Below are 27,762 nucleotides of genomic sequence, written 5' to 3' on the forward strand. Positions count from 1 at the left end.
ATCAGAAGAGCCAATCTGAATTATGGTTCAGCAAAATAGAATTTATTCAAGCAAGCGATCAAGCAGATAAAACAGCACTGGGTGGCCGGGGAGTCTCTGCTCACCCTTGCCAGAGTCCCCGTTTTCTAGGCTAGTCATTCCGGGTTTACGTGGCGCATCCTGGTTCCTGGTATCCCCTGTGACTGCTCATCCTGTTGCTAGGGGGTTGTCACGGACCCCTCTGGTGGTCATGGGGATGAAGGTTGTAGTCTTCCTCTGCGTTGTGGATTGTGGCCTTGCTGGTTGGAGCACGCGCAGTATGTGCCAAGGATCGTCTTTTCCTTAGTTGGACATTCAAGTTACTGCCTTTTATTTAACAGGATATTGGGGTTGGGGACTTTTCTGGCTATACAAAGTTGCAGTGGTTGAACCATTTTGTAAGATGAACCCCATCAGTTTGATTGACAAATTCATTATGCAATATATATTACAATCCCCCCTTCTGGTTTTTATTATTTTGTTCATCAAACCGAGTAATGGTTTCTCGGGCTAGGGAGAGGATGGGAGTTTCTCTATTAACAACCTCATCATCCTCTTGGTGTTCATATTGTTTAAATATCAACATTAGGGGTGCTGCCTCCAATCTATTCTTTACTAATCCAATGACCTTATTCAGTATACAGGGTCCAAAGGTTAAAATAAGCATTAACAGTACCAACAGTCCAGCTATTGGCGATAGCAAGGTAGTTAACCAGGGAGAACTTCTAAACCAAGACTCATACCATCCTTGTTGAGCTTCTCTTCTACACTTTCCTAGCCCTTCCCGAATGCTGCAGAGTCCCCCTTGCTGTAGGAAAAGGATATCCATCCCTGTCCTGTTCTGTAACACTACCTCCGATAATGAAGTTAGAGACTTTTCCAATGCTGTTACCGACTTTTCTGTTCGTTCCAAGTCCTCGTCTACTGCTGCTCTTAGGGAACTAAACCCTTGTTGCTGTTGGATGGGAGAAGTTATTCCAGTTCCTGCCCCCACCGTCCCGATGCCCAATAACGTGGCTATTGTAACCACCATTATAGGTTCCCTTTTTATGATGTGATGTGTTTCAGTGTCCCCACCCCTTCTGGATGGTATAATATCCGTGGAATAATAGTGACTTGCATGCAGTATTCTCGAGAGGCATTAAACACTTCAGGGGATACACACGGGTTAAGCCCTGTTTTAGAACATATCCATCGAGCTCCCTCCTGAGGAATGACCCACTTTTTGTTAGTTTTGTTGATAGGGGGTTGGAGGGAGCTACAAAGCATTTGCTTAGATTTCGGTACTTTGCAAACTCCTGTCCCAGAGAGGTGTTGCATGGTTATCCTGGTTTTCCTCTCTCCCCAAGAGCACTAGGAGGGTGAGGCATCAGTGCTCACTAGTTTCATTCAGGGTATCATGAGTAGCTTGCATTGCTTTCCAGAGAGGGTTTTCCTCAGCTACACCTGCAGGAGGTGGTATGGTGTTATCCATAACCAGGGTTACTGTGCTTGTCGCAACCGGGAGAGGTGGTATCTTTATCTCGGGTCCTTCGAGGACTTTATTGGGACCAACTTCCTGAGGGGGATTCTTTACTTTTTCCTTTTTTATAAATATTAAACCTCCTCTATCAGCCCCAGGTTCCCAATATCGCACCCCCCATGTTTGCCCTGTGAGCCAGGCAGGGTCGGTTGGGTTCGTTACATTTACATAGAGTTGTTCGCAATTTCCATAGGGCATCCGAATCCCTCCGCTCCAGTCTCGGCTTGGAGGTGTACACCCGTAGGGTCCGTATCCTACAGTTAGGAACTGATCCTGCCCTGCTCCTGGACTCCAATCCGAAGCAATTGTTTCACAGCCCCAATAAGCACAATAGTAGGAGTTGGGATAGTCGCAATATCCCCTTCCTGGGTTCGAGCTGGGGCAGAAGTAAAAACCCTTTTGGTTCAGACACGGACTTATGGGTGCTAGTTGACAAAGAGATGTGAGGAAACTTGGTGCACCTGCCGTAGTCACTTGCTTAATGATAGTTTGGTCATCCCACCTAATTAAACTCCACTTATAGAGCTGGTGGGGGCTCTCTTCTCCCTTTGCTACATCCAGCCAGATTATCAGGAATCCCATTACCCATACAAACCAAGTTAAGCCCGAGAAAAATGGAGGGGTCCTACCTTTACTACGGGTATCCCAGAGTTCTTGGTGGGCGCTTTGTCTTTTACCCTTATTGCTTCCTGTAGAAGGTGGGAGGTGTTGGGGAGGTACTGGGGTAACCTGGCTTGGAACTGGCATTCCAAGGGGCCTCGTGGGCTGATTTCGGAGGTGGTTCACCAACCTCGATCCCCACAGCATTACGTCTCTGCCTCCTCGTTTGCTTAGAGCAACGGGGTGTACCATCTTCTTGGCAGCAGCCGTAGTCTTCAGGGGAACCTCCTTCATCATTAGCCAGCCCACCTTAATTAATAGGCTTCACTCCCCTAGCTCCACACCTTATCCTGGCCACTGTCCTTCTACAGGCCACTTGAAGGGTTTTCTGCCTTCATTGGGCAGAGCTTGCTAACACAGAAGCGATGCTTCTCAGGACTTATAACACCACTCTCTGGATTCCTTTATGATTTTCCCGGTTGCCACCCCCACACGCAGTACCTGTCACAATCACCTCTAGGAAGATACCCGTAGGAGCAATGAACCCTCCACTTTTCTTTACAAACAGAAGGATAACAAATACAGAAATCGGCCCAAAAACCAATGCAAAAATCAGCACAGAAGATAGTTTCACCTATCAGTTTTTCTCTAGAACGTGATCTTCAGATTGTCGGGGTTTCTAACCGTCTCCCAGTGAGATTCTTGGACGGGTCCCTTTACCCTACTAGCACGCGTCCATCCTCGTTCAACCGTTCGAACTGTGGTGTCTGTGGTGAGTAAAACGAGAAAGGATCCTTTCCAACGAGGGGTCAGGGAGGATTCTCCCCAAGCTTTAATCATTACCCTGTCCCCTGGCTTAATCTCGTGTATTGCCATATCTAAGGGTGGCCTCTGTACTACTAATCCCTTCTTTATTAGCTCCCGTCTTCGCTTCATGAGCTCGATGGTATGCTCTTTTAACTTTTGGGTGTTCAACTGATATTTCTAAATCATAAGGCATCCCATACAACATTTCAAAAGGGGAGATCACAGTATGGGTCCGAGGTTGTGTTCTCAGCCACAAGTGCCTGTACTCCCCAGTGGGTCTGCCTGTGGAATTCTTTCATTATTCTCCATGCCTTTAGGAATAACTTCCCTGCCATCGGGGAGTGCCCACCTTCCTTCTTTTTCAACGATTCCCATTTGTTGCAGTTTTTCTGCCTCTTGGGCAGTAAAGCTCTTGCTACCTCTTGCTGTTTCTCTGACCTGTTCTGCTTCTTTTATTACCAGTAATGCGGCCCGTTTTGCTTCCTCATCAGCTAAGCTATTTCCCCTGATCTGAATAGAGGTACCTCTTTGGTGACCTTTCACATGTACAACCGCAATCTGTTTAGGTCCTCTCAAGGCCTTCAGGGTTTATTTTATCAGAGCCTCGTGTATCAGACCCTTCCCCTGAGAATTTATTAACCCTTGTTCTTCCCAGATTTTCCCAAAGGTGTGAACCACTCCAATGCATATCCAGAGTCAGTAAACACAGTCCCCAGCTTTCCTTTCAGCAGCTGTAAAGCCCTTAATACTGCATATAACTCACATGCCTGGGCCGACCAGGTTGCGTCCAAAGGACCAGATTCTTTTACCTCCGAGGTGTTCCCATCTATTATGGCGTAACCTGATTTTGGGTTCCCATTTATTACCCTTGATGATCCATCTACGAATAATTTCTCCCCATTCGGTAATTCCTCTTACTGTTTTACCCTTATGGGGATTTCAGGATTCCTAATGGTAACTTCAAAAGGGATGATGTCTAATTTCCCTACCGACTCAAGAGTGTACCGCACCTCAGGATTGATTTTTGCCTCGTCCTCTGCAGTGAGGGTGCATAATTTAACTGCTATTTCCTAATTAATTATATTCTGCTTCAGGCACTAATAAAAAGGATCCTATTCTGATTCGAGAGGGGGCCTCTATTTCTACTCCCTTTATTACCAGGACCTTAAAAGGTTCTCCTTTCGCTCCTATTACTTTTAACTTCTCCAGGGAAGGTAAGCATCCCCGGGGCACTGTCTGGACAGTAGATCTTTCTGCCCCGGAGTCCACGAGGAGCTCCACTTCTTGGTTCTGCCACAAACTGAGTTTTTAACAGAGCTTGCCTCACAGGAGTGGCAGGGTAGTCTTTCAAGCCACTCGGTGGAGATCTCATCCTTCCTATGATGTTTGCTAAATGCTTTGTTACTTATACTTCCCAACCTTGGGAAATTCTGTAAAATCACCTTGTATCTTTTCAAATGGTCTCTTAGCTAGCCCCCGCCCTCCAGGTATTCTTTCTCTAACTTGTTATTTATTAACCTTTTGGTATGTTAAGCATTCTCCCACAGTCTTCTTAGCAATTTCATAAATCCCAATACACATTACTGGACCACTTTGGGACTAAGTATTAGGTGGTCTCCTCTTATCCGTTTCCCACCCCACACCTGCATACAGTAACGTACCACCTTTTCTCTACTTTTACCTTGTCTGGACGGCCAATCCTCCCAGTGGGCAATCATTAGCCCCAAGGGACTATCTGGTGGTATATCGGGCAATCCTGCCTTAGGGTCCCCCATGGGGTCCGAAGGCTTGCTGTCCACACTCACTTCGCCCCTCAGGAGCGTCTCATTCAGGCACATTTTGGGAATCCCACCCCGGCCGAGCGGAACCACTTACCACACTTATTTCAGTCCTGAGCCTTCGTTTGGATCTTTGTGCACAAAAAATATGGGGTACTGCAGCGTTCTTTTGCCTGCTTGCCTGATTTAGGGTACAGGACTTGGACGGGGTGTCGTCCACCCGGGGGCCATCCGAAGATGGGGGCGCCTCCCCTGAGCTTGGATCCCGGGCCAAGTTAACCCGTATCCGAGTCACGGCACCAAATGTGTTATTGGATTGGCTTGGCCTGCCTCCTTTCCACTTCCGAAAAAAAAATAAGAAAGAAAAAGCAGTAGGAAATACTAAAACTAATTTCAGCCGCTGATTGCCTCAGCGCTTTCTTGGGGAAGCTGTGAGGGAGGGTCGGAGGGCGGGGCGGGCCCGGCCGCGTAATGGCGGTGCCGCCGCCATGTCCCGCCCCTCAGGGGGCGTGAGGGGATAATGGCGGCGCGGGCGGCCGTGTGGAACGCCCGCTGGGCCCTGATCTACTCGCTGGGCGGCTGGACGGCGCTGGGCGGCATGGTGCACTACAGCTACCGCAGCGACGGGGCCGGGGACGGTACGGGGCCGGGAGGGCTCGCCTGAAGGGCTGGGGGTGCTGGATGTAGACCCCGGCCCCGGGGGGTGAAGCGGGGGGGGGGTCCGGGGGTGCTGCTGGCTCGCTGTGCCCCCCCAGCTAAGTCCTCCTCAGCAGGCTGCTGGTGGGAAATAACAGGACTGAAATGTTCACAGCAGTGAAACACTACAGTACTAAACTTTTTTTGTTTTTCTTTTATGCCTTAGAGAATGAAAATCATCCTCCAGTAGAAGACTCGGATTCTCGGGAAGTAGTCGTTACAGATACGCCTATAGGGATAAAAATCACAACGGTAGCAACGTATAACAAGGACTTTGTGCCTCCTGCTACTCGGCTGCTCAGGCGTGTGAAATCTTTCTTTGACCCTACTGACAGCCCTCCTTCTGAAAAGTGAGTAGTCTGGAAAACTGAACTCTGTGCTGCCGGGGGAGAGCTGCCTTGTCTGAGAAAGTCGTCTTGGAGCTTGGCATCGCACCGTCGGTCAAAAACTCTCTTGTTTTGTTGAAACAGCAGCTCCATCACTGAAATCACTTTGCAAAACTTGTAACCTTCTCGCCTGCTTAGATCAATGCTATATTTGCACTTGTGTTCAAGTTATTAAACATGAATAAGTCATCTAAGAGTGGTGTGTTAATGAGCCTGTGTGCTGCCTGGTGTCCTGTGCCCTGTAGTCTGACCATGTACCCGCTGCAGCTTTTTGTGGAGATTTCCCAGCTCAGTGGTGGTGCTTGTTCTGTTACAAGCATGAAGAATGTTCTGAAAGACCAAGCAAGCTTTGTATTGTGTAATGTGGCTCCAGGAGTACTGCTTCCTATAGCAAACAGCACCCCTATACGAGAGACCTGCTGTCCCCTCGCAGGTCTTTGTGGGCACTGTGTTCAGGTACAGGGACCAAGTCTTGTGATTTGACCCTGTGTGCAGCTGCCCTCAGTCCCTATACTCATTACCTCTTTCTCTGAGTTTGCTAACTTTCATTTCTATAGGGGTTTCCCCTCCTCTTAGAGCTTCTGGGTCTCTTTAAAGGAGGTTGCCTCTGCCAGGCTCTTGTTCATATAGGGGTATCCCTAATCCTTACACATGCTGCCTCCCACTGCTGTGACTGTAACTTTTGTTTCTATAAGGTTGCCCCCATGTCCTTGTGGACATGACCTCCTTTCTTTGGGGGCTTCTCCTGTACGCTGCCTCCCACCTGAAGGAAGCTGACCGCATCCCCTGCATATGCAGACCTTCCTTTCTGTGGGGACTGCCCCTGCCCTTGCAGACACCTCCCTGTTTCTACAGAGGCTTCCCCCTTTCCCTTTGGCCTTTTCTAGGAGGATGCGTGTTTGCTGCTGATCTTTACACAGCCTCCCCACAGACTGCAGATGCCACCTTGGTGTATAGAAAGCTGCTTCCCAGCCCTCCAGCCCGTCTTGTAGGGAGCGTTTATACACACAGCTGCCCCACCCCAAATTCCCCAGGGGCTTTTATACCGCATTGCCTCCAACTTACAGACACACTTTAACTACTGGCTTCCCTGTTCCTACACCTACCACCTCCTCAAGAAGCTTTCAAGAAGAAGTTTCCTGGGCACCTACGGACACCGTATTCCCACAGAGGGAGTTCCTACGGAAGGCTGCTGGTACCTCCCAGCAGCTTCCTCGCCTAAAACCGTAAAACCCAGGGTTTGGGGGCTTCCCTTCGGGGTCTTCCCTATCGGCACCACCCTCGGCGCCCCTCCAGGGCTGCCGCAGCACCTCCGCCCCGCCAGGGGACGCTGCCAGCCCCCCCCCGGGCCTCCCCTGCCCAGCTCCGCCGCCGCCGCCGCAGCCTCCCCGATCCGGGCCTCCGCTGCGCCACCATGAAGGCCATCGTCCAGCGGGTGGCACAGGCCAGTGTCACAGGTCAGTGGGCGACACCGGGACCGACAGCGGGACACGGAGCGGGGGGCAGAGGAGGAGGCGCTCCGCCCGCCCCCGCCACGCTCCGCCCGCCCCCGCCTCCTCCTCCTCTCTCTCTCCCCCCCCTCCGTGTCTCCCCTTCCACACCTCGCTCAGCCTTCAGGCTGTGTGGGGAGCCGTGGGGAAATGGGGTGAATTCGCGGATATAAGTCACTGGGGGGGATTTTGGCGTTTGAGGGGAGTCCTGGTGCCTCTCGGTAGCGCTGCTGAGCCGGTTGTGGGCTGTGTGCGGTGTTCCTAAATGGTGAAGTGAGTGTGGTGAGCAGGTGCCTCACTGCTGAGACCCTGCATTTGCAGGACTTCTGTGATACCTTACTGGAAGGGACCTCAAAGATCAGCATGTTCCAAGCCCCCTGCCACACACAGCGATGCTACCCACCACATCAGGTTGCCCAAACCCCATCCAGCCCAGCCTTGAACACCTCCAGGGATGGGGCATCCACAACTTCTCTGGGCAACCTGTGCCAGTGCCTCACCACCCTCACAGTGAAGAATTATCCGTATATAGCACAGAATCATTAAGGTTGGAAAAGACCTGGTCCAACCATCCCCCTACCACCAATGTCACCCACTAAACCATGTCCCCAAGCACCATGTCCAGCCTTTCCTTGAACACCCCCAGGGACGGTGATGCCACCACTTCCCTGGGCAACCCATCCCAATGCCTTACTCTCTAGTAAAAATAAGACTGATAAAAAGGGTTCAGAATGATGTTTTCTGTGGTGGTTGTACAGCTGAAATTAATACTTACCTGTGTCACAAAATGAGATAATGCATTTAATCTTTTTTCTCTTTTTTAACCTCTTCCCTAGTGGGTGGTGAGCAAATAAGTTCAATAGGACGAGGCCTCTGTGTGCTGCTGGGTATTTCATTGGAAGACACACAAAGAGAACTGGAGCACATGTAAGTCATGTATTTCCTTTTGCCTTGTACTCTTTTATTTGTAAATTCGTGACTCTGAATCAGTAACGCCTATGCTGCTAGTCAAGGAAATGAGGCACTCCTGTTGGGAAACACAGCTTTGCCAGTGTTAGTTCCTCTTCAGATTTTACCTGGAATGCAGTTTTTTTTAGTTGGCATTTTCTTTTTATGTCCCATTGAGAAAATAAGTTTTTCAATTCCTATGTTTTTTTTTTTTTTTTTTTTTTTTTTTTGTAAAGAAGAGGAAGAATCAACATTTTCTTTTTTTTTTTTTCCTTATCTCCCTTATTTGAATGTCTGACCTTTTTACTTTTAAGAGTTTTACCCTAGAGGACTCCATCCTTCAAGCATGGTATATATCAGAAAACTCAAACTCTTAGTTTGTGCATGACAAATTCTCTTATTCCAAAAGACTGGAAAATCCCAACAGTTATTTTTCTGTAAAGATGAATCAATTTTGGCAGCCTGGAGGCCTGTCTCTGCCATCCCTTCCATGGCCGCAAAATATTTCAATTCAGCCACCAAACACAAGAGAGAGTTCTCCAGGCGATTATTCTGTCTCCTTCAGGCTTTTTATTGTTCTGGGGCTGATCTCAGTTTATATAAAGACAAAGAAGAAACAGATAATTCAAGAAGAGGGAAGACAGTGAAGAGTGGAGAATGTAAGTGAAGGTGAGAACAATGCTTAGCAGATAAGGAAGAGAAAGTACAATGTGAGGGTGCAAACTGAAGGTCGGAAGGTCTTAGGAAATTCATGGAAAATGGCAGAAAAGCTGAAGGCACTTTAATCAAGACATGCTCCAGTGTCTTGCCTTTCTGTTTGTCTCTTCGGTGTGTGGCATTTAATATATTGTTTTTTCTCATTCCTGCCTTGGTGAATGACAGATGCTTTTGAATATTGCAAGTGGGTGATCACCAACGACCGTGCTCACAACGCCAGGATGTTTGGATGGCTGACGCAGAAAAGGCAGGAAGCCGGCATCTGAAAAGAACAAATAACAAGAAATCAGCTTAACCAGGCTCTTCAAGTGCTATTAAAGGAAACTTTTGTAATCCTGTAGATGAAACAGCAAATACCTTTTTCATTAAAACACAGCTGTGATGATAATTTAAACCTATGTGCCAGGCCTTTCAAAGCTTCTAACTGTGCTTCATTCAGAAGCTGTTTCTGTTTGCCTTTGACGTGCACAAATTGGCAGGGATATTTTTCTGGGACTGTGCCTTAGTGGTGGCAAAGCCTGAAGCTAGCCCATAATAAAGTTTCACCTTTACTTTATGCTACCTGCCTCACCTCTTGTGCAGGTAAAATGTCTGGCTGATGGCTGCAATTGAAATACTTTGCACTTGATGTGCTTTACTTGGCAGATGCTGCAGGTGTGGAGAAGCTAAAAGAAGAAACTAAAGACTGGAGAGTAGCATGCGTGCACTCTTGTAATCAAAGTCCAACCATTGATTGGGTTGTACATCTGCCTGCTGCTTTTTAGGATTCATTTGTGAAAGGCCCCTTGTCCTTGTCCTCTTTGAGCATTCAAACCAGTCTTTTCTGGCCCCCACCTCCAAACATCAGCCCTAATGCAAATCTAAATGACAAATCCCGGTCACCACTTTGCTGCTCCCTCTATTTCTGCACTGTTCCCAGCTTTTCTTTTGGTCCTGATGGAAAAGTGCTTTCCTTACAGGGCTTGTGGCATCTGGTTTGGGATGCATGCTAGTGGGAGACCAAGCTGGAGGAGTGTGTGTGAATCATGTTTGGTAACAACCATAGTTCAGGATGATCTCATTTCATAATGAGTGTGATTTCCCAGTGCAGTAGGAGGAATAAATTGCCAAAGCTCTACTTGTTAAATAACGTTGTGACTCGTAAAATCAGATAGTAAAGAATAGGCTTTCTGCCTTATTATCCCATCTTATGGCACCCTGTGATGGATGTGCAGTCATTCTGTCCTGATCTCGTTCTCTACAAAAAGACGGAAGATGTTAATTAATGGTCAGATAATATTATGTCTGTGTGCAAGACTTTCTTTGTTACGGCTCTACCTAATGTGAGGATATTTCTGTGGTTTAGGAAGGAAAGGATAAAGGGATCTGTTATGTGGAGGCAGAATGAATGTGCATCTGCCATCCCCTTTATCTCTTCCTGTGTGGTACATATTACTTGTACTCGTTGATCCTGCATGGGACAATTTAGAAATTTTGTATATCTTTTTCTCCTTCTAGGGTTCGAAAGATCTTAAACTTGCGAGTGTTTGAAGATGAAAGTGGGAAACACTGGTCCAAGAGTGTGATGGATAAACAGTACGAAGTGTTGTGTGTGAGCCAGTTTACTCTCCAGTGCATCCTGAAAGGAAACAAACCCGACTACCACATGGCAATGCCCACAGAGCAGGCGGAGAGTTTTTATAACAACTTCCTAGAGCAGCTAAGAAAAGCCTACAAACCAGAGCTTATTAAAGGTAAGGGTGAAAGGTTGGTAAGGTCCTTGATGCGACCAGTAGACCTCATTTGTGTGTTCTTCTGTGATTGTTACCTTATTCTCTGAGTGTCTGTGTTGCAAAGCAGCTGTCTTTATGCAGCGATAGATGAGCAGTTTTACAGTGCATTTACAAGCAGCCTGATGGGGTGATCAGTCCAGCTTTCCTCTAGCCAAGCCATTTCTTGGTGTTCCTCTGGAACAGTTTGATGTTTAGATGTTCCTGTGTTGTTGTCAGATGTACAGCGTGAGCAGTGACTGACCACATAACCCAGGGAGGCTGCAGCCATGAGAACGAGCTCTGGGGTTGCTCAAAGGCTGGATGTCCTGGTGCCAGGCTCACCCAGGGCAAGCATTTCTTCTGAGGGGTAGGTGGTTGGCCAGGCTGGAAGGCATTGCGGGCGTGTGATGGGCAGTGCATCTCAATCTGTCACTTTATTTTTGCGTTCTGGTAAGTGATAATGAAGACAGTGGGAGGTGTAATGTGCTGCTTGAAAACAGCGTTTGATGTAGACTCTCTTTCCTCATCTATATGCCATTTATGCAACAGTTTTCTCTTTACCAGAAAATGCCTGGCTTCCCTTTGCATTTGTGCTTTATCCACCTTTAATCTTTTCTGTTTGCTTTCCATCCATTTGCAGATTTAGACTTGAGTTTTTGATATGGTTGTCCAGAAGATGAGTGTAGAAGGACTTTTTTTTTTTTTTTAATGGAGGTTATTAATAGACTGAAGCGGAAAAATTGAGATCATGATATGGTCAGCCTTACTTTCCTTATGAGGGAAAAGGGGAAAAAAGGCAGAAAAATAGCTGGGGGAAGGTTTAGAGGTTAACCTCAGTGTTGACTGTAGATGAAAGATAAGGTACCGTTACTAAGAAGTGTTTTCCAAGGAGGTGCAGTGAAACATGTGCATAAAATGCTTGTCTTATGTCAACTTTCCAATAGCTTGATATATTCTTCCAGTCACCCTTTGCTGGTGATAAGGAGTGCACTTCTTACACCCCTTCCGTGCATTCCTTTTGGTCCGTAACAAAAAACTTCTGGTCTAATGAATTCAGAGCGTGTGCTTTTTGAATTTTTATCTTTTGTTGAATTGTGGTTAAGTTAGGACCCATTCCTGTGCCTCTGAAACTGATAACAGAACTTCCTGGGAAGCCAATGGGAATAAAATTTGCTCTGGTAAGATTTGATTAAGTTGGGCCCCTTTGTCTAGGTAAAGTAAAAGCAGGTATGGGCTTGCTTCTTTCACTTAACAAGGTCCATAAAGATTGATCATATCAACATCTTTACATATCAACATCTTTATCTTTAACATCTTGGGATTTGGAAAATGCTCTGTTTCTCAAGCATTTTGTGTATTCTGACAGCAACTTTTTAACCTTCTCTTTTCAGTGAATAAGTTGTACTCCTGAAATGAATAGCCACTGCTGTTGAGTGCCCATATCTTGGCACTCGATTGCCAATGTTTTCTTCAAAGCCAGCCTTCGCTTCTGTTCTTTTTTTTTCATGCTGAAAACATAGATTTGGAAATGCCAGAGTGGCTCCTGTGCTACTGTGTCAGATAACACATGCGTTTGAAACTGCTTTCAGCACTGGAACCACCTGCTAATTTATCATTTTGCTTTGTTTCTGTTTTGTTCCAGCCTGCACTGGGCTGCATTCAAGCCTGTTAGTCTCTTACAATTGAAGTTTCTGTTGTGCCAGTTGCTTTGCCAGTGTTTTTTGTTTGTCTGCTATTCATTTCTTTATCGATTTGTGGGTGCAAGGTTTCTGTAGCCTGGCAGTTTCTGGGATAGCAGGCTAAGCCATGCGGTTGCAGCAGCGGAGTTTACAATTCCCCTGAGCTGAGGTGGGTTAAAAGATGGAGCCTTTGCACGCTGGCTGGCCACATGCGAGCAGGACTGCTCGGGAGTAAATAGAGATTTTTGCAATTGTGATGCCTGGGCTGTGATTTAGTGCGACATGCAAATGTACTGAATTCTGCTCTGAAAAAGTCGTAACAAAACCAAAAACATAACAAAAACAGAGCCTGGTGTCTGTCCTGTGTGCCAGTAGGTTACAAAAGGTAATGGGGGTGCCCTGGGAAGGAGCGCTGATGCATGAGCTGAGGGGCTATTAAAATAGGCTTAGTTTATCAGCGTGAGGCTCTGCCTGCTGTCTCCAAAATGTGGCCTCGGATATTTCCCCTCCACACACATGCAGTTGTAGTCACTGGAAGATTAGAGTTTGATTCTCTGGGTTGGTGCAGGTGGCTTTCCCTTTGATCTTGCAAATACGCTTAATGCCTTTTAGAAGAATCAATTCATTATTTAAAAGGGTATTTGTGTACCTGAGTCAAAGGCTCCTGAATGTGTTGCTGTATTGCTTAAGAGCTTTGTGTTTTCTGCTCCTGCTGTTGTTTCCCTAGTCTCATCTGGCTGTCAGAAGTTCAGGTACTACACATGCTGGGGCAGGCAACTCCTCCATCTGGCCTGTGGTTTATCTGGAACTTGCCAACTGGGAGTTAAGAGTGACCAGTGGTCCCCAAAGAGAAGTGCAAACTATCCTCTCACACCCCGAGCAGGGGAACATTTGACAAACGGTATCTTGAAAGGAGAGAAGGGTGCATCAGAAATCAGTGCTACTCTTGATTTGACACTTCTTGTTGTGGAATTAATTCTTAATTAATTCCTAAATACCTCAATTCACTGTGAGGAACAGAGCTGGTGAATGCAGGTCTGAGCGCTCTGCACAAGCTAGTATCCAAAAACTAGGCCTACACAAGGCTTCTTCTTGCGGGTCAGACCTTCCCTCTCTGTCCTGAATGTGGATTAATCTTCTGAGGCAGTGAGGATTAGCGTGGCAAAGAGTGTGAAACATCTCCCTGCCTTAATAGCAAGATCTGAGGCAATGTGGGAGGACTTTTCCACAACAAGGAGGTTAGTTCAGATTAAGGTCTGGTGCAGGATGAAAGCAGAATTATTCTGTTGGATCAATTCCCTTTGTGAGCGTTGCCACTTTGGAATAAAGTGCGCTTATCTGGAGCAAGGTTACTCACATGGGGTTAATTAGGAATAACTTTCCAAATAGACAAGCTTAGAAGTAACTTCTGAATAAAATCAGTGTGAAATTTCTAGGTCATGAGGCTGGAGATACGTCCAAAAAATATTCTGAAAGTGTATTATGTTTCATTTTCAAGTCTTTACATCGTAGGTTTGTCTTGTCTTTCGCAGCTCAGATGATAAAAATCCTCTTTGCCTCTGAAGAAGGCGTGTGCCAGAGTCTAAGGGCAAAGGAATTTGAAGAGATGGGTGGCCAGCAGAATAAACTTGTCATTTATAGGATCCTGTTTTATTGCAGAGGAGGCTGCAAGGAGCTGACTCGATCAGTTAAGAAGTCTTAAAATTGCTTACTACTTTGAAGAGCATTGTGGTATAAAAAGCAGGAAAAGAAATAGTATTCAGGGGTAAGTTGCTAGTGTTTCCCATGGACATTACAGGACCATGTGTGGGATAAATTTACCCAAAGTTACCAGGATAACAAGTGACATGGTAGGAGGGTGGATTCTTTCAGCTCCTTTCTTTCTGACTGAAATATGAAATCGGTCCAGAGAGGCTTCATTTTGCCTTGGGACAGAGATGGAAGAGATCAAATCCTCAGTTTCTTTGCAGTCCTGTGCAGAAGAGGGAGTTGTCTCCATCAGAGTTTCAGAAATTGCATGAAAGGGCACAACAATCAGCTCAGCTCCTTTGCAGCCTTTCAGCCCAAGTACCACAGAGTTGTGCTCTGAGGTGAATGCAAAATGGAGCACTACCACACATGTTGGCTGTTTTAGGAGGAGTCAGGCTTGTGTCTCAACTTTCAGGAAACCAAAACACAAAAATGATAAATGCCCTCTCAGAAAGCCTGTGTGAAGTGCCTGATACTGAAACTACTGCTGACGTTGGGACGAGGGAAAGAAGGCAGGAGCAAGTTTTTGACACCGGCAGCCAGCACTGGGGGAGATACTGCTGTAGAATGATGAATGATGAATTGGGTATTGATGGAAGAAGTGAATTTAGTTTTTAGCTTTCTCTTGTTCTTTCAGGCAAGACCAGACCCCCAAGCTGCAGAGAATAAGAACTGTATTACAGTGAGGCCACTTTTTGAAAAGAGCCAGGCTAACTGGTGCACCGCTAGAACCTTTTAGTTTTGTTGTATAAAGAAGCTGCCAGCACAAAAGGCCAGAAGCATCCTACAAGGAAGGCACACGCTGCACAGGGTCTGTAGTTCCTGAAACTACAGGACACATCACTTTTTGGTAAGGAGGGGTGGCAGCTGCTTCTAGGAACAAGATCAACTTTGTAATATATAGTTTGCAATCAGTAGTTTGAAGATGGAGGCGAGTGGTGGCCCACAAGTCATTTTGGAATGAGTGCAATAATTTTGGAGTATGTGAAGAAATTCTCATTTGGATGGCTTTTTAAATTGCTTAAGAGAATGAGATTGCCACGACTGAAGCCTGCTCTGCCTTTCATACTGTGGTGTTTGCAAGGCACTGAGAGGAAGATCTGGAAGAGAGGCCACAGAGGAGGGCAGCGTTTTCTGCTTTTAAGTACTGTTTCCATTAGCTCTTAATCTTAAACTCTCTGAGCAGTGCTTCACCTTGACCTGAGGTGAATTCTCCTTGGGTCAAAAGACTGGAAGTTTAAGTGTGAGGAGAACGGGAGAGAGCTGTTACAAAGATGTCCCTCAAATGCAGTTCTGAGGCAGAGACAATTAAGGTAGAAAGTGCTGTGACCTGGGAGTGCTGTGAGGGTTCTGATAAATGTGATGGCTTCTCTACCACTTTCTCAGCCTTGAAGAAAGGTGCTGGGGAGGATTTTGTTTGCTTGTTTTAGGTCCAAGTGTGCATGGGAAATGTGAATGGCTGTCCTTTTTCATGAGCAAAGTACGGGAGAGGGAGGATACGGTTACAGAGAGCTATTTAAAAAGTATTCTTTAAAAAAAAAATAAATTTCAAAAGCTATTTACCAAACTCCTACAAAGAATGGCCTAGGTTGGAGACAGGAGCATAGAAATTACTGTATCAGATTGGGATTGCCCTGCAAACTGATGTCCCAAAGTAGTGCTTCAGAATAGTTTTTTTTTTTTTTTTTTAACCCTTTGCCCATATTTAAGATTTCTTAAAAACTTCAGCTTATTAGCTGGACTGGATCCCTAGACTTAACTGTTACATCCTTTACAATTTTATCTTCTGCCTACGAGAAGTGTCCTGCCTCACCTGAAGTGTGATTATCTGTGGACTTGTTCTGTTTTGTGGACATCTCTGTACTTTGCTGTATGTTTGTTGTCTCTGAATATCAGAGCACAAAGCTGAATGCATGTAGACTTTTTTCTTAGTAACTTTCTGCAGTTCCTTAATTGGCTGTCCTTTATTTACTTATCGCTTATTTAAGTAGCACATTTGGGAAAGATTTTGGTACATGTTACCCTTTCAGTACTTCTGTCTCTATCCTTTTCAGACGGCAAGTTTGGTGCCTACATGCAGGTACACATCCAGAATGACGGTCCTGTAACAATAGAGCTGGAGTCCCCGGCTGCCGCTGTCGACCCTAAACAGGTAAACGAGCCTGGAAAGGGCAGATGTATGGGGCTGTGCCTCCTCTGTGAATTCATACATCTGCCTTTATGTGTACTTGGGAATACTGGCATGTAAGGCACTCTGTGGCAGCAGAGCTCTTTCTTCAGAGTTTGTGTGTTCATGCACGCTGTTCTGTTTTTCCCTCTTTCGTTCTAACAGAGGTTGGAAAATACAGGGAATTATGCGTCTCCTGGGAATTCTACATAGCTCAAAAAAAACCACCATACATAAGGCATTTGGAGCCCAATGGGAAAAGAACATGGGACAGTCTAAAGCATCGTCTCTTATACTGTAGTTTCTCCTTAAAATTACGAATTCTTACTATTGAAAGAGGTTGTCAACTGAAAAAAATTACATCAAGAAAATAAATAACAAAACCAACCCAACTCACAGGCACCAGGAGAGGGTACACAAGAGCAATCAACATGGTGATTTAAAGCACTTCCTTTGCTTGCTCACTGTGTCTTTGAGCGTCATGTTGCACAAACAGACTAGCTAAAAGCTGAAGTAATATCTTCTAGATAAACTCCCTTTGCATATCTCAAACCTATTAATTTTCTTAATTAAAGGTATTCATAACAGTAACTGATGAAAGCAGTGCTATACTGACAAATACTTTACCTTGAGCTATCTTAAGGACGAAAGTAGGCACTGAGTAGAGAACATCAGACAGAACAGAATCAAGTTATCCTAGTGCTAATGTAACAGCTTAATTGGCATTTTGCTATTTGGTATTTCTGACTATTTAGCTTCTCATATACAGTTCCCCTAATTACAGAATTACAGAGAAGTTGAGGTTGGAAGGGACCTGTGTAGGTCACCTTCTCCAACTCCCTCAGTGTTTGGGCAAGGAAGAAGTTTTACCAGTATGTGTATGCTGTTGTTAGCTGGAGGTAAGCAGTTCTGTCACCCTGCACAACAGCCAGGCCAGCCAGAGCAAGTGTCAGGGGTTTGCCTATTGGATTCTGAAAAACCTCCAGGGATGGAGATGCCAGTGCTTAATGGGGTAATCTTTTACAAGGCTTTACAGCTTGAATCTTAGGCTAAGTCTTTGTAACACTTCTGCAGTTTAAATCCATCCCAATTATCTTGTTTCCTGTGGTCACAGATGTTTTTCTTCCTGTTTGCTGTTGTTTATTTGTGTGTATGAAGAGAGGAATGTTGTCTGTACCAAGACAACAAAACCCATCTGATTCTGCTCTGGGATTATTCCACATTTGCCTACTTTTAATCTGAACTTTTGAGATTCAATTTAGTCTTTCTATTTAAACGGCAGAAGGTCTCTATCAGCGATCTGTACTGCAATGCTGAGCAAAGGATCAGTTGCAGTAAAATCATTCAATTCTTCAGACTGGTGATGAGACCATATGTGATTAGCAGCAGGTGGACCAATCCTACTGATGTGGCATGTATGGCTAAAGCATTTGAGAAGAGAAAGCATTGGAATTAAAATTGTATAAGGTAACAAGCTGCTAACAGCATGCAGCTGTTTATTTTTGTTGCCTTAAATAGCTAGGGTATATTGTTTTGGAGTTTTTTTTTTTTTTTTAATCTTCAAATTCTGCTCTGCATCCTTTTGTGATGTTTTAGCCCCTAAAAGAGCTACACACACCTGTTCTCTGCCTGTCTGTACTCTCACAGCTGTAGCACAGAGTTCACAGCCCAGGCCATATGTAATTAGGAGCAGCAGCAGCTCTGTCTTTGGATTAAGGGCTAGCAGATGTAAACACTCACATTCCCCTGCGGAGGAATGGAGCTGCTGCTGATTTGCTGGGAAAATATAACTTGTAGATATGTGGATGGCAGAGCAATGGTGTGCCTTGATCTCCCGTTTGAACTGTTCTACATTTCCTACATCGTCTGTGAGGGTAGATCAAGTGTTTCTGAAAAGTCTTGCAGCGAGGGTAGATTGGGTATTTCTTGCAGTTACGATGCAGGAAACAAAAGGATTTTTCTTAATGATCTAGTACAAAACACAGGCACTGCAGTTTCCAACCTTAACCTATGAAGCAATTTTTGGGTAATCCCTTTTTGAATTTGCATGCATCCACTTGGATAATTGCAGAGGTAGGCACCAAGACAAAAGATGTCTGTGCTATCTCAGTTAAGTTTGTTGTGATCATTGCTGAGTTTAGGTTAGCAATGCCCAGAGTGCTTTGTATTTTTATATCCTATGTTGGGGAAAGCTAAAGAGATAACGTGGCTTGTTTCAAAGGATTTTGTAGCTAGTAGAAGCAGCCAAATGGAAAAAAAGTGGGAAGAAGTGTTAGGGGAAGTGACATGGACACAAGTGGAAAAAAACAAACCGCAAGTGTGAAGGTGTTTTGGTTCCCCCAAGAGGGTATTGCTTCAGCTTGTGTTTTTGTTTTGGGGAAGGATGGAGATTGTTTTAGTATTGTGTGATCAGTACCATTGTACTTATGCAGCTGGTGTCGAATATTTTGTGATCCTAATCTATGGTAAATGGCTGTATGGTGATGACCTCCATCTGCAGGAGGAATGGATTTTCCCTGATTTTTCTTTTTAATCTAGCTTTATTTCCTTCCCACATTGACATATGCACCATATGAGAAATAAAGTACAGTCCTCTTCTGAACTCTGTTAGCTGACGTTTTTCCTAGATGTTGTGTTGCCTCTTTGATATTTGCCTTCTTCCAGTTATGCTGAGCTTACTTATTAAACAAACACGAAACCTAAGAGTTCATTTTCTTGTACCAGAAGTTTTGGTGAGAAAAATGAACCAAAGAGAGCTCAGCTTGTTATCAGTATCACTGGTGATAAAGAATGGGGAGGAGAACAAGTGGGGATATCCCCACGCAGGGATAAACTCCTCTGCTAGGGAATTTTTCCAAGCCCCTGGGAGGACAGTTAGACCAGGCTAACTTACGAACAGCAGGTACCACTTTTCTTGCCTCAGGCTGAAGTTACAGATACTGTAACTTGATTGTATGCTGCTTACATTTCTTTTAGGAACAAAATGAACTATGCAGTGCCATGCGTGAGCTGCTCATAGGCCTAAAGGATCCTGTCCTCTTCTTAAGGAAAAAAAAGCTGATAATGCTTTGATCATAAGACTAAGGTACAGATACGTGGAAAGGAAAAGGAAAATATTAGATGATCTGCTGCCTTCTTAGCAGGCTGTGAGACAGTCTTTGTGCCACAGCCTTTCAGTGGCTTTATTTTTGCAGTAGGACTCTGATAACCATTTTATCTCAGTGCTGTCATCGCTTAGTGACATTAGTACTAAACTGCTTTATTTGTAGTGACCCTATGATAGTTTGAAGGATTTGTCTCTTTTGGAAATGTAGCCTGTCCTTAAAGTTGTTGTAATCCCTCCCCTCTCCTTCTCTTCATTTTTTACTTTGAGGTTTGAAATCGTAGCAGCTTGGACACAACTATTGAAATTTAAAACATACATCTGCAAATCATCTTGTGGTTCCAGAAACATGAGTACTGCCACTGATTTTCTGGCAGACTGCTAACAGAACAATTCTGCCAATGGTGTCATTCACTTTTTCCTGGTGTTATTGATGGGTAAATAAAGGAAAAGCTGTCTGGAGAGCAGAAATCAATCTCTGTGTACACATTGATCACAGAAAATCAGGAACGCTGGATGTATTTGTTTGTTCAAGCAAGACTGACAGAGAGGAGATTTAGGATGTGGGAAATTAACTTGAGCAAAACAAACAACCCAGAGAATTATTAGCATTTTCAAGTGGGGGACTTCTTGTGCTAGTTCACATGTTCATCCTACAGCAAATTGGTTTCAAAAGTAATGTATGATAGTATTACAGCTGATGGAATGGCAGACATTTCTGAATAGTGAAACGTTTCAAAGAGCAGCCCAGCTTTCCACTATAATTACTTAATTTTCATTTTTTTTTTCATGCCTGTGATGTACTATTAAATTGCATCAAGCAAGGATGTGCCAAAGAAGCTGTCAAGCCAAATGTAAATTCTGACCTTTTTCCAAAACTGTTACTCTGTATTTCAGACAATCTGTTGGGAAGGAAGCAGTGTCCACATGGTTCAAAATGTCTTGTTTATCAGCAGTGTCCCAGCAGTGTAGAATATCTGTATTGCAACGGCAGATAAGAAAAGTTAGTTTCTGTGGACTGAAGACTTGTATTTTTGTGTATTGTCATGAGGAAGATGGTCTTGGACACTTGAGATATTTCAAGATCTTTCTGACTTCTTCCATGCTTAGGAAATTCAGCAGCAGGCTCAGACCAGATACTGATTCCCCAGGGAGGCGAAGCACAGATTTTGACTGCTGGCTAGTAGTTTCTGAACAACTGATCTGTTTGTGAGTTGTGATTCTTGCCAAAGTTGTAACATGGAAGTCATGCCAGGGTATTGTGGCTTTAGATAAAATGATCAGCATTTGCAGGTTTACATCTGAAATTATTTTGCGTGATTTTTCAGGCTTTGTTACTCCTGTTTTGTCTGTACGTAAGGCTGTCTTAAGGGCTTGAGGGGTCCTGATTCTAATCCTGTGCCCATATTTTTTCTCTGTGGTATGTTCATAGCTCAATGCAGAGGACGTCTGGTCTTGTGTTATAAATGTGAATGTTTCAGTGCTTGTGCAGACATAACCGCACTACACACAGGTCACAGAATTGCTTAGGTCAGCAGAGACCCTTTTGATCATAAAGTCCAACCATCAACCTAACCCTACGCACTCCAACGCTAAACCATGTCCCTAAGTGCCGCACCCACGTGTCTCTTAAATATCCCCAGGGGTGGTGACTCCACTACCTCCCTGTGCAGCCTGTTCCAGTGCCTGCCCAATTTCCCTGAAGAAATTCTTCCCGATATCCAATCTAAACCTTCCCTGATGTAACTGAAGGAGCTGGCAGCAGTGCTCACCAAGCGACTTTCAATAATTTATCATGAAATTACTGTAGAATTAAATTATTATAGAATATTTTGTCTGCTTCTTCATCCTGATGAGGTCGTCTATAACGTGCTCCTACCACATTATTTCCCTTACTGAAAGGTGCTCAACCCTTCCATCACCATAACTAAGCTCTACGCCATCAAGACCCTTCCTAACGTAGAGGCCTACCTCCCTCCTCTCCTTCCCTGCCTGTCCCTCCTCAATGCCTGTAGCCACCCATCTCAGCTCACCTCACACACCTCACTGAGGCCTGTGGTATCGTAGCCCTGAGACAGGGCTAAAATTCTAGCTCCCCTTTCTTGTTTGTGAAGAGGCCTTTAAGTTGGGCCCTAAGGAAGCTGACTACTGCTCTTAACGTGCTCTCACTGACCTCGGCTCCTTTTCTTTTCTCTGAGCAGCCACTGCTGATGCTGACCAGCGTTCCCTGTGCCCAGCAGCTGTAGTTTAAAGCCCTCTTTGCCTGTAACTAAAGATGCTTCTTCTCTCCTCAGACAGACAGACCCCATCCGACCCTAGAAGAGCAGGCTTCTCCCTGTACCTCTCAGAAGAGGGTCACCCACTACTATCACCCGTCACACTGGTAGTTACTCAGGGAGCAGATTGGGCTGGCTTAGTTGGCCCCACCATCTCCTCTGGTGTGACCTGTCCTTCATCCTCAGCGCGCAGAGCAGTGGAGCAGTTCTGCCAGGGCACCTCAGGCCTGGGGGAAGTCTCTTCCTCCTGCTGGTCCTTGCCATTTTAAGCTTCTATTCTTCTGCGTTACTGGCCTCTCTTCCTTCTTTGTGTGCTGGTGGGGTCGACAGGGTTTGGCTGTGGTGTGCTTGGCTCCAGCTGTCTGCCTCCTCCTCAGCCTTTTCATGCTGCTGACCGCTCAGCTTTGCATCATCAGCAGACACAGTGCTTTTGCTACAAGACAGTGCTGCGTCTGCTGTAAGAGGACCATGCTTTGAATGCTGAGGAGCCTTCCAAGAGGTCTCAGCCTTAATTTAGGATTTTAGATGTAGAGTTAGGTGTTTCCCATACAGGTGCACCATCTCCGCAGCTAGCCAGCAAGCATCGTGGTACAGTAGACACAAACAGCTCATGATAGGTCTAAAGATGAGATGATAACTGTCAACACACTCTGTAGTTACATGAAAGGCATTAATGATACGTTTCATTGAGCTGGAATTGTGTATCTGAAGAGTTACTTGCTGTAATACTAAAAAATGAGCCGTCATGATTTTTTTTTCAGCTTGCAGGCAGGTCTTTTGTGGCAGAGCATGCTTCTGTAATGTCCTTTTCAATCAACCAAGCGCTTTATAAGCAAGGACATGAAAAACTTAAGAGATGTGTAATTCTTTTATTGCCTGCATAATGAAAATCAGTCTATTTTGTGAGTACAGAGAAATACATATTTCATCTCTGTGCCCAAACTTTGGCTTATAGACTGATCACGGTACATGCACAGACTGGAGAGCATGTGTGTGTATGGCCATAGGTACACACAAATCTTTATTTATTTCAGTGTTACTTGAGTTTTAGATGGATGAAACAGTTCATTTACAAACTTTACCTTGTTATAATTTACAATAAATTATTAATTTTTATTTATAATAAGACATATGATTAAAATTATCCTCTCCCCTCATATAAATGAACTTGTCATTTTTCTTTGAGCTGGGTGAGTACTGCTGTCAGATCATGCCAACATGGGCATTGTTCTATAAATTCAGGGTTATTCCTGGTGTTGTTTCTTCCTCATCTATTAAAGATGTGAGGAAGAGGTTTAGTTAGGTTGTCATGCTTACAGTCTTGGGCATGCTACAGAGCTAGGTGTGAAGATGGATCTGGATTTTTCTCTGGTTATTCTGTTTGCCATCAGTGCTTCTCCACTACACCATTCTCAAACTAATTAGCTACAGAACCAGTGGTAATTTATGAGGTCCTTCGTGATAAATGTATGTCATAACTTTCGAAATTGTTGCTTACTTTTTACTGTAGAATATGAATACTACGGAGATTTCAAAAGAGAATTTGATCCCTTTGTACTCAAGACTAAATGTACATAAATAAATTTATAAGCCCAAGATATATAACTATGTATACTTCAGAAGTCTTAGCATGCTACTTGCCCTCAAGACCACCTTGGAAACTGGCCAGTATAAGCACGTTTGAAATGCTAATATGGCATGCTAGTATATATCGAGCCATTTCTGCCTCCGTGTAAATTATATATGAACAAATATATCTTATTTACGTGGATCCTGTATTCCATAATGCAAGGTTCACAGTGTGAACACACCACTATTTCCCACGTTTGGGAAATCTGGGGTTGGCTTTATTGGGTTAGCTCCTCAAAGGAAAAGGTAATTCAATTTAAACTATTGTGTCTATGTGATTTAGGCTTTTTTTTTTTTTTTTTTTTTCTTTCAAGTAATGAGAAAGAGAACACTAGTTAGAGAGGAGTGGATTTTCCTGTTTCATTGAGTTACATTACAAAACTATGTGCTACCCAGACACTTTTTCTGCACCATTATTGCTGAGAAAGGGTCACTGCTGAGAGCCAGGATGAAAAAAAGAAAAGGGTACCAGCTGCAGCAGCTGTTTAGGTTACTGGTTTGTTGCAACAGGTTTGCCTGGTTTGGCTTTGCGTTGCATGTACTTTGTAGTTACCAACTGTTAGGTTGAAGGCCAGGGAGGAATGATGTACACACATCAATGATAAATGATGTAGATGTTTAAAGGTGAACAAATAAATATTTTGCAACCTAGAAACTGTGCTTTCTGCAGCCTGCAGCTAATGTACCGTGCCTTCCCACTTCAATACATTTTTGTTCTCTGAAGGTCTCCGAAACCCCAAACCTGGTTTCAGCAGCAGAATGAGCCCAGTGCCATTTGTATAAATAAAAACCAACTGCATAGACATCATGCAAGTACTGTTAATCAATGCTTAGCACCTTTAATAGTAAGGGCTCTCAAACATTTGTTTCTCTTCTTGCAGATGCACTCGCTTTCTCAGTCACTTTTAACATTCACGTGCTGTTTATGTAGGCTTGTTGGCAGAATAGTAATGTGCATCTATCAGACACGTGAGTTAGAATATTGTCTGTATTATGCCCTGGGTGCTTGTTCCATATCTGCATGTGACAAGGACTGGATCATGCTAAATAGATGCATTGCACTCTGCCATTTCGCACAGTGAAAGTAAACTAGTTTTAGTTGTGGAAAAAAAAAAAAAATCAAAGAATACATGTATTCTGTTTCAGCCGTGTAGCCCATGTGTACAGGTATGTAAGGATGGTGTGTATGTGCCATGAGGTACAAGGGGATGCTGTGCATCCTCCCCAGACTCTGCATTCTGCCCTCAAAGCTCATAGTGGCTTGCAGATTTACATCTTCACATGCATCTTCCACAAGCCTAATTCATAATCAACACACTTAATCTCGCTTACTCGATTCTTGAAGATTTCACCTCAGAAAAGATCTGCTGGCCATTAAGTGACAACTTATGAGTAGTATGCTTTATCCTGGGGGAATCATCATGGAAGCACTTCAGAAAATCAGAAAATTACAGAAATTGACCAAGCTGATGGACTGCACGCAGTGTCCATAGTGATTTTAGTAACTATCAGTTTGTAGCATCCCCAAAACTTACTGCAACTTGCTTCTGAAAAATGGGAAAGAGGTGTAACAGTGACAGCTAAGTGCAGCTTAGTTTGTCTTTTCTAGAAGCATTGATAATATCTCTGTGGAGAGGTGGCAAGGTGGTGTTAGCTGAAGGCTTTGTCCAAGCTGATTTGAAATGGTTATTCTATGTCCTATGCGATGCTAAAGTTCATCTCTCTTTTCTCTCTCTTTTTTTTTTTTTTTTCCTGGTAGAAATAAGTGTGTTGTATGAATGGATGCCTGAACTTGTTAGAAACCTGCAGACTGTGACACTGCTACTTAAGACCCAAAGCAGAACAGGAGGTTGGTGGAATCCAGCCACGCCTTCTGGTCCTTGTGTTTTATCCTTTTCTGTGTTGGCAGATCGCGTTGAGCAGGAAAGGAACTCAGAGGAAAAGCAGAGGATAGTCCTTTGAGTATGCACAGTTCTCATTTGCACTCAGGGTTATGATCATGTTAGTGTATGATAATTCACTGTCTTCTCCAAATACCTGAAAATCTAAGCCTTTTTTTTCTTTTGTTTCTCAATGATATGTGTATAGCTATTACGAATCTAAGTTACCAGTGTGCTACAAATGCTCACATTTACAATTTTTTAGAAATACTGTCTTCTGAAATGACTTTATTCCATAAAGTGTTTTCTCACTTTCCTTGCTTTGTAAATAGCTGACAAAACTTGAAAAGCAACAGCAAAGAAAAGAGAAGACCAGAACCAAGGTACCCTCTGAATCAAGTAGAGAAAGAAATGCCCCCCGTAACAAGGATGACCCCAGCGCAAGCAGTGGAGCAGAAGGAGATGTGTCTTCAGAAAGAGAGCCTTAGCTCCTCCAAAGCAGGCCTCAGGTATGGCTTTTACACTCCTTTAAAGTTCTGTCTTCCTGCTTGGCAGTCTCTAACCCTGGGTACTTCACTGAAGCAGTACCTGGAGTCTACAGAGAGTTATATTCGAAGTGTTGAAAGGTGAAATTCTGGTAATCTTGCTGGTGGGTAAGCTTTTTGATCTGCAGCTGGCAGAGCAGAATGCCAGAATGGAGAAGTGGGTGAAAACCTCTCCCTAGTTGTGTGTTTGGCTGGAGTTGTGTGTCTTGAATCTGGCCCAGCCACGACTGTTTTCAGGCTGAGACTGAAGTTCCAAAAGGTTGGTCTTAGAGCACAGCAGTGACTTAACTGAGAATCCTGCTTTGTGCTCTTCAGTGCTGAGAGATACACGGTCATGTTTCTCTGCCTGTCTCAAAATCATCCCTAGCAATGGAAGTGGGAAAGATTTTGGAAGTTGGAGGCAGACTAGAACTGGAAGCTACAGTTCCCCTCCCCTCCCCTCAGTGTATCCTCTTGTTTTAATATTGGTGATGAGTAGGCACATTGGGAAGGAGGATGTTGTCTTAGAAACTAAAATGAGAACGTACAGTTTTTCAACAACTGTTGGCCTTACTGCCATGCTACAGGAACACAAGCTTTCCCCCACAGTTTCTGGGTTATGTGTTGATACAAGAGCATTTTAGAGGGCAGGAGTTTGCATGCCTTATGAGTGCTTTAATCAGCCTGACCTTTCTGACAGCATTTGAAAATCTAGGTTGCTGAATATTTCTAAAATGTTGCAACCTAGTATTAAATTTCATGCCGTGACAGGAAGTCAAGATACTTCTGTCCATGTGAGTTGAAGGAACCCTATACTTTTCTACTCTACCTACAGTAACGTTTCTGTTTGTTTGCCTTCCAGAGTATCTCATACAAAAGCTACACTGGAATCTTGAGGAGAGACCTAACAGACATTCACCTCAGCACCACTCTTCGAGGACTTTGGATAGGAATGGAAAATGGAAAAACAGAACCAAGACAATAGAAACCTATATCATTCTGTATCGAAACAACCAAAGCAATGCTATCAGATTCAGTTGTTAATGTGTAGTATCAGTAGTAAAAAGGACTTGTAACATTTTTGTGTATGTGTTTTCACATGACTGCTGAATAAAGGATGACTGTAGGCAGATTGTAGCAGAACATTCACTGTCAGTACATAAATTCCATTTCAAAAATAAATCAGGGTTTTTCCTTAAACTTACACTTGAATTCTGAAAGTTATCCAAGCAAGCTTGTACTTTGATTCTCATTCTCTGATGTCATGTGCTACCTGTTTCCATGGCAGCCTGTAGGTCTGTGTGTATTTTGGTATATTGTCCAACTGCTCTGTAACACCAAGTTAGGCAGTCTAGTCTTTCTGCATGGGTTAAGTTATTAAAAGGAAAGATCAGCCACTAGTTGTTTATCATGTGAAACACATCTGTCTTGTAAACTTTTTTAAAACCAGAAAAGACTTTATTAAACAAATGATGCTAGCTGAGTGCCTGTTGGTGTTTGTTGCATAGCCACATCCATAGCCACGTGTGTGACAATGAGGGTGACACAGAGCAAAAGTGACAGCCAAGAAACACCTCCCAATGTAACTCATCCGCCTCTCCTTTGGAAACTTAGAAGTCAGGTTTCTGCCCTGAAATATCTACCCTTTCCAACACGGTAATTCCTTTCGATACTTTGTGGTGGTCATCAAAGTGCATCAGCAACTGCTCCGCGTACTGCGTCGTGTTGACATTGATGTCAGACAGTTTTGGGAAGGAGTCAGGAAGCAGCAGGCTGCAGAACTGCTCTCCTCTGGTTGTTAAAGCCGCGTGAGATTCAGGCAGGCTGAGGCAGGGGAGATGGAAGAGTGCAAACAGTTGCATCTTTGACTTTCAGAGGTTGCAGTACCTTTTATGAAGCGTATTCTCCTGGCCTGCCTTGGTTCTACGGTCTTCACTAGCCACTGCCATGGCCACCATCAAAGCTTTGCGTGATTTTAAGGGCAAATCACTGGTGATAGTTGTTCTTCATCCAGACATGTATCGTACTGATACTGCTGCACA

The 27,762-nt window shown here is 44.3% G+C and overlaps 2 protein-coding genes across 2 annotated transcripts; one reads left to right on the forward strand and one right to left on the reverse strand.

Annotated features, from left to right (window-relative positions):
• Positions 1-20: 20 nt before the first annotated feature.
• Positions 21-5,180, reverse strand: LOC116487169 (MLV-related proviral Env polyprotein-like). Its single transcript, XM_032183809.1, has 2 exons — positions 4,823-5,180; positions 21-2,907 (listed from the first exon to the last, which is right to left on the reverse strand). The coding sequence occupies exon 2, from the start codon at positions 2,435-2,437 to the stop codon at positions 1,388-1,390; it is 1,050 nt and encodes a 349-aa protein (XP_032039700.1). The 5' UTR covers positions 2,438-2,907; positions 4,823-5,180; the 3' UTR covers positions 21-1,387.
• Positions 5,181-7,173: 1,993 nt separating this feature from the next.
• Positions 7,174-27,198, forward strand: DTD1 (D-aminoacyl-tRNA deacylase 1). The gene is made up of 6 exons (XM_032183811.1): positions 7,174-7,264; positions 8,134-8,224; positions 10,460-10,695; positions 16,196-16,293; positions 25,529-25,705; positions 26,583-27,198. The coding sequence occupies exons 1-5, from the start codon at positions 7,222-7,224 to the stop codon at positions 25,682-25,684; spliced, it is 624 nt and encodes a 207-aa protein (XP_032039702.1). The 5' UTR covers positions 7,174-7,221; the 3' UTR covers positions 25,685-25,705; positions 26,583-27,198.
• Positions 27,199-27,762: the final 564 nt, after the last annotated feature.

This window comes from Aythya fuligula, chromosome 3 (assembly GCF_009819795.1).
Source record: "Aythya fuligula isolate bAytFul2 chromosome 3, bAytFul2.pri, whole genome shotgun sequence".
Classification (NCBI taxonomy): domain Eukaryota; kingdom Metazoa; phylum Chordata; class Aves; order Anseriformes; family Anatidae; genus Aythya; species Aythya fuligula.

Coding starts and splice junctions, on each gene's coding strand:
- DTD1 (XM_032183811.1), top strand. CDS start 7,222: ATGAAGGCCATCGTCCAGCGGGTGGCACAGGCCAGTGTCACAG. Junction 7,265..8,133: donor GGCACAGGCCAGTGTCACAG/GTCAGTGGGCGA, acceptor CCTCTTCCCTAG/TGGGTGGTGAGCAAATAAGT. Junction 16,294..25,528: donor CCGCTGTCGACCCTAAACAG/GTAAACGAGCCT, acceptor CTTTGTAAATAG/CTGACAAAACTTGAAAAGCA.
- LOC116487169 (XM_032183809.1), bottom strand. CDS start 2,437: ATGATGAAGGAGGTTCCCCTGAAGACTACGGCTGCTGCCAAGAAGATG.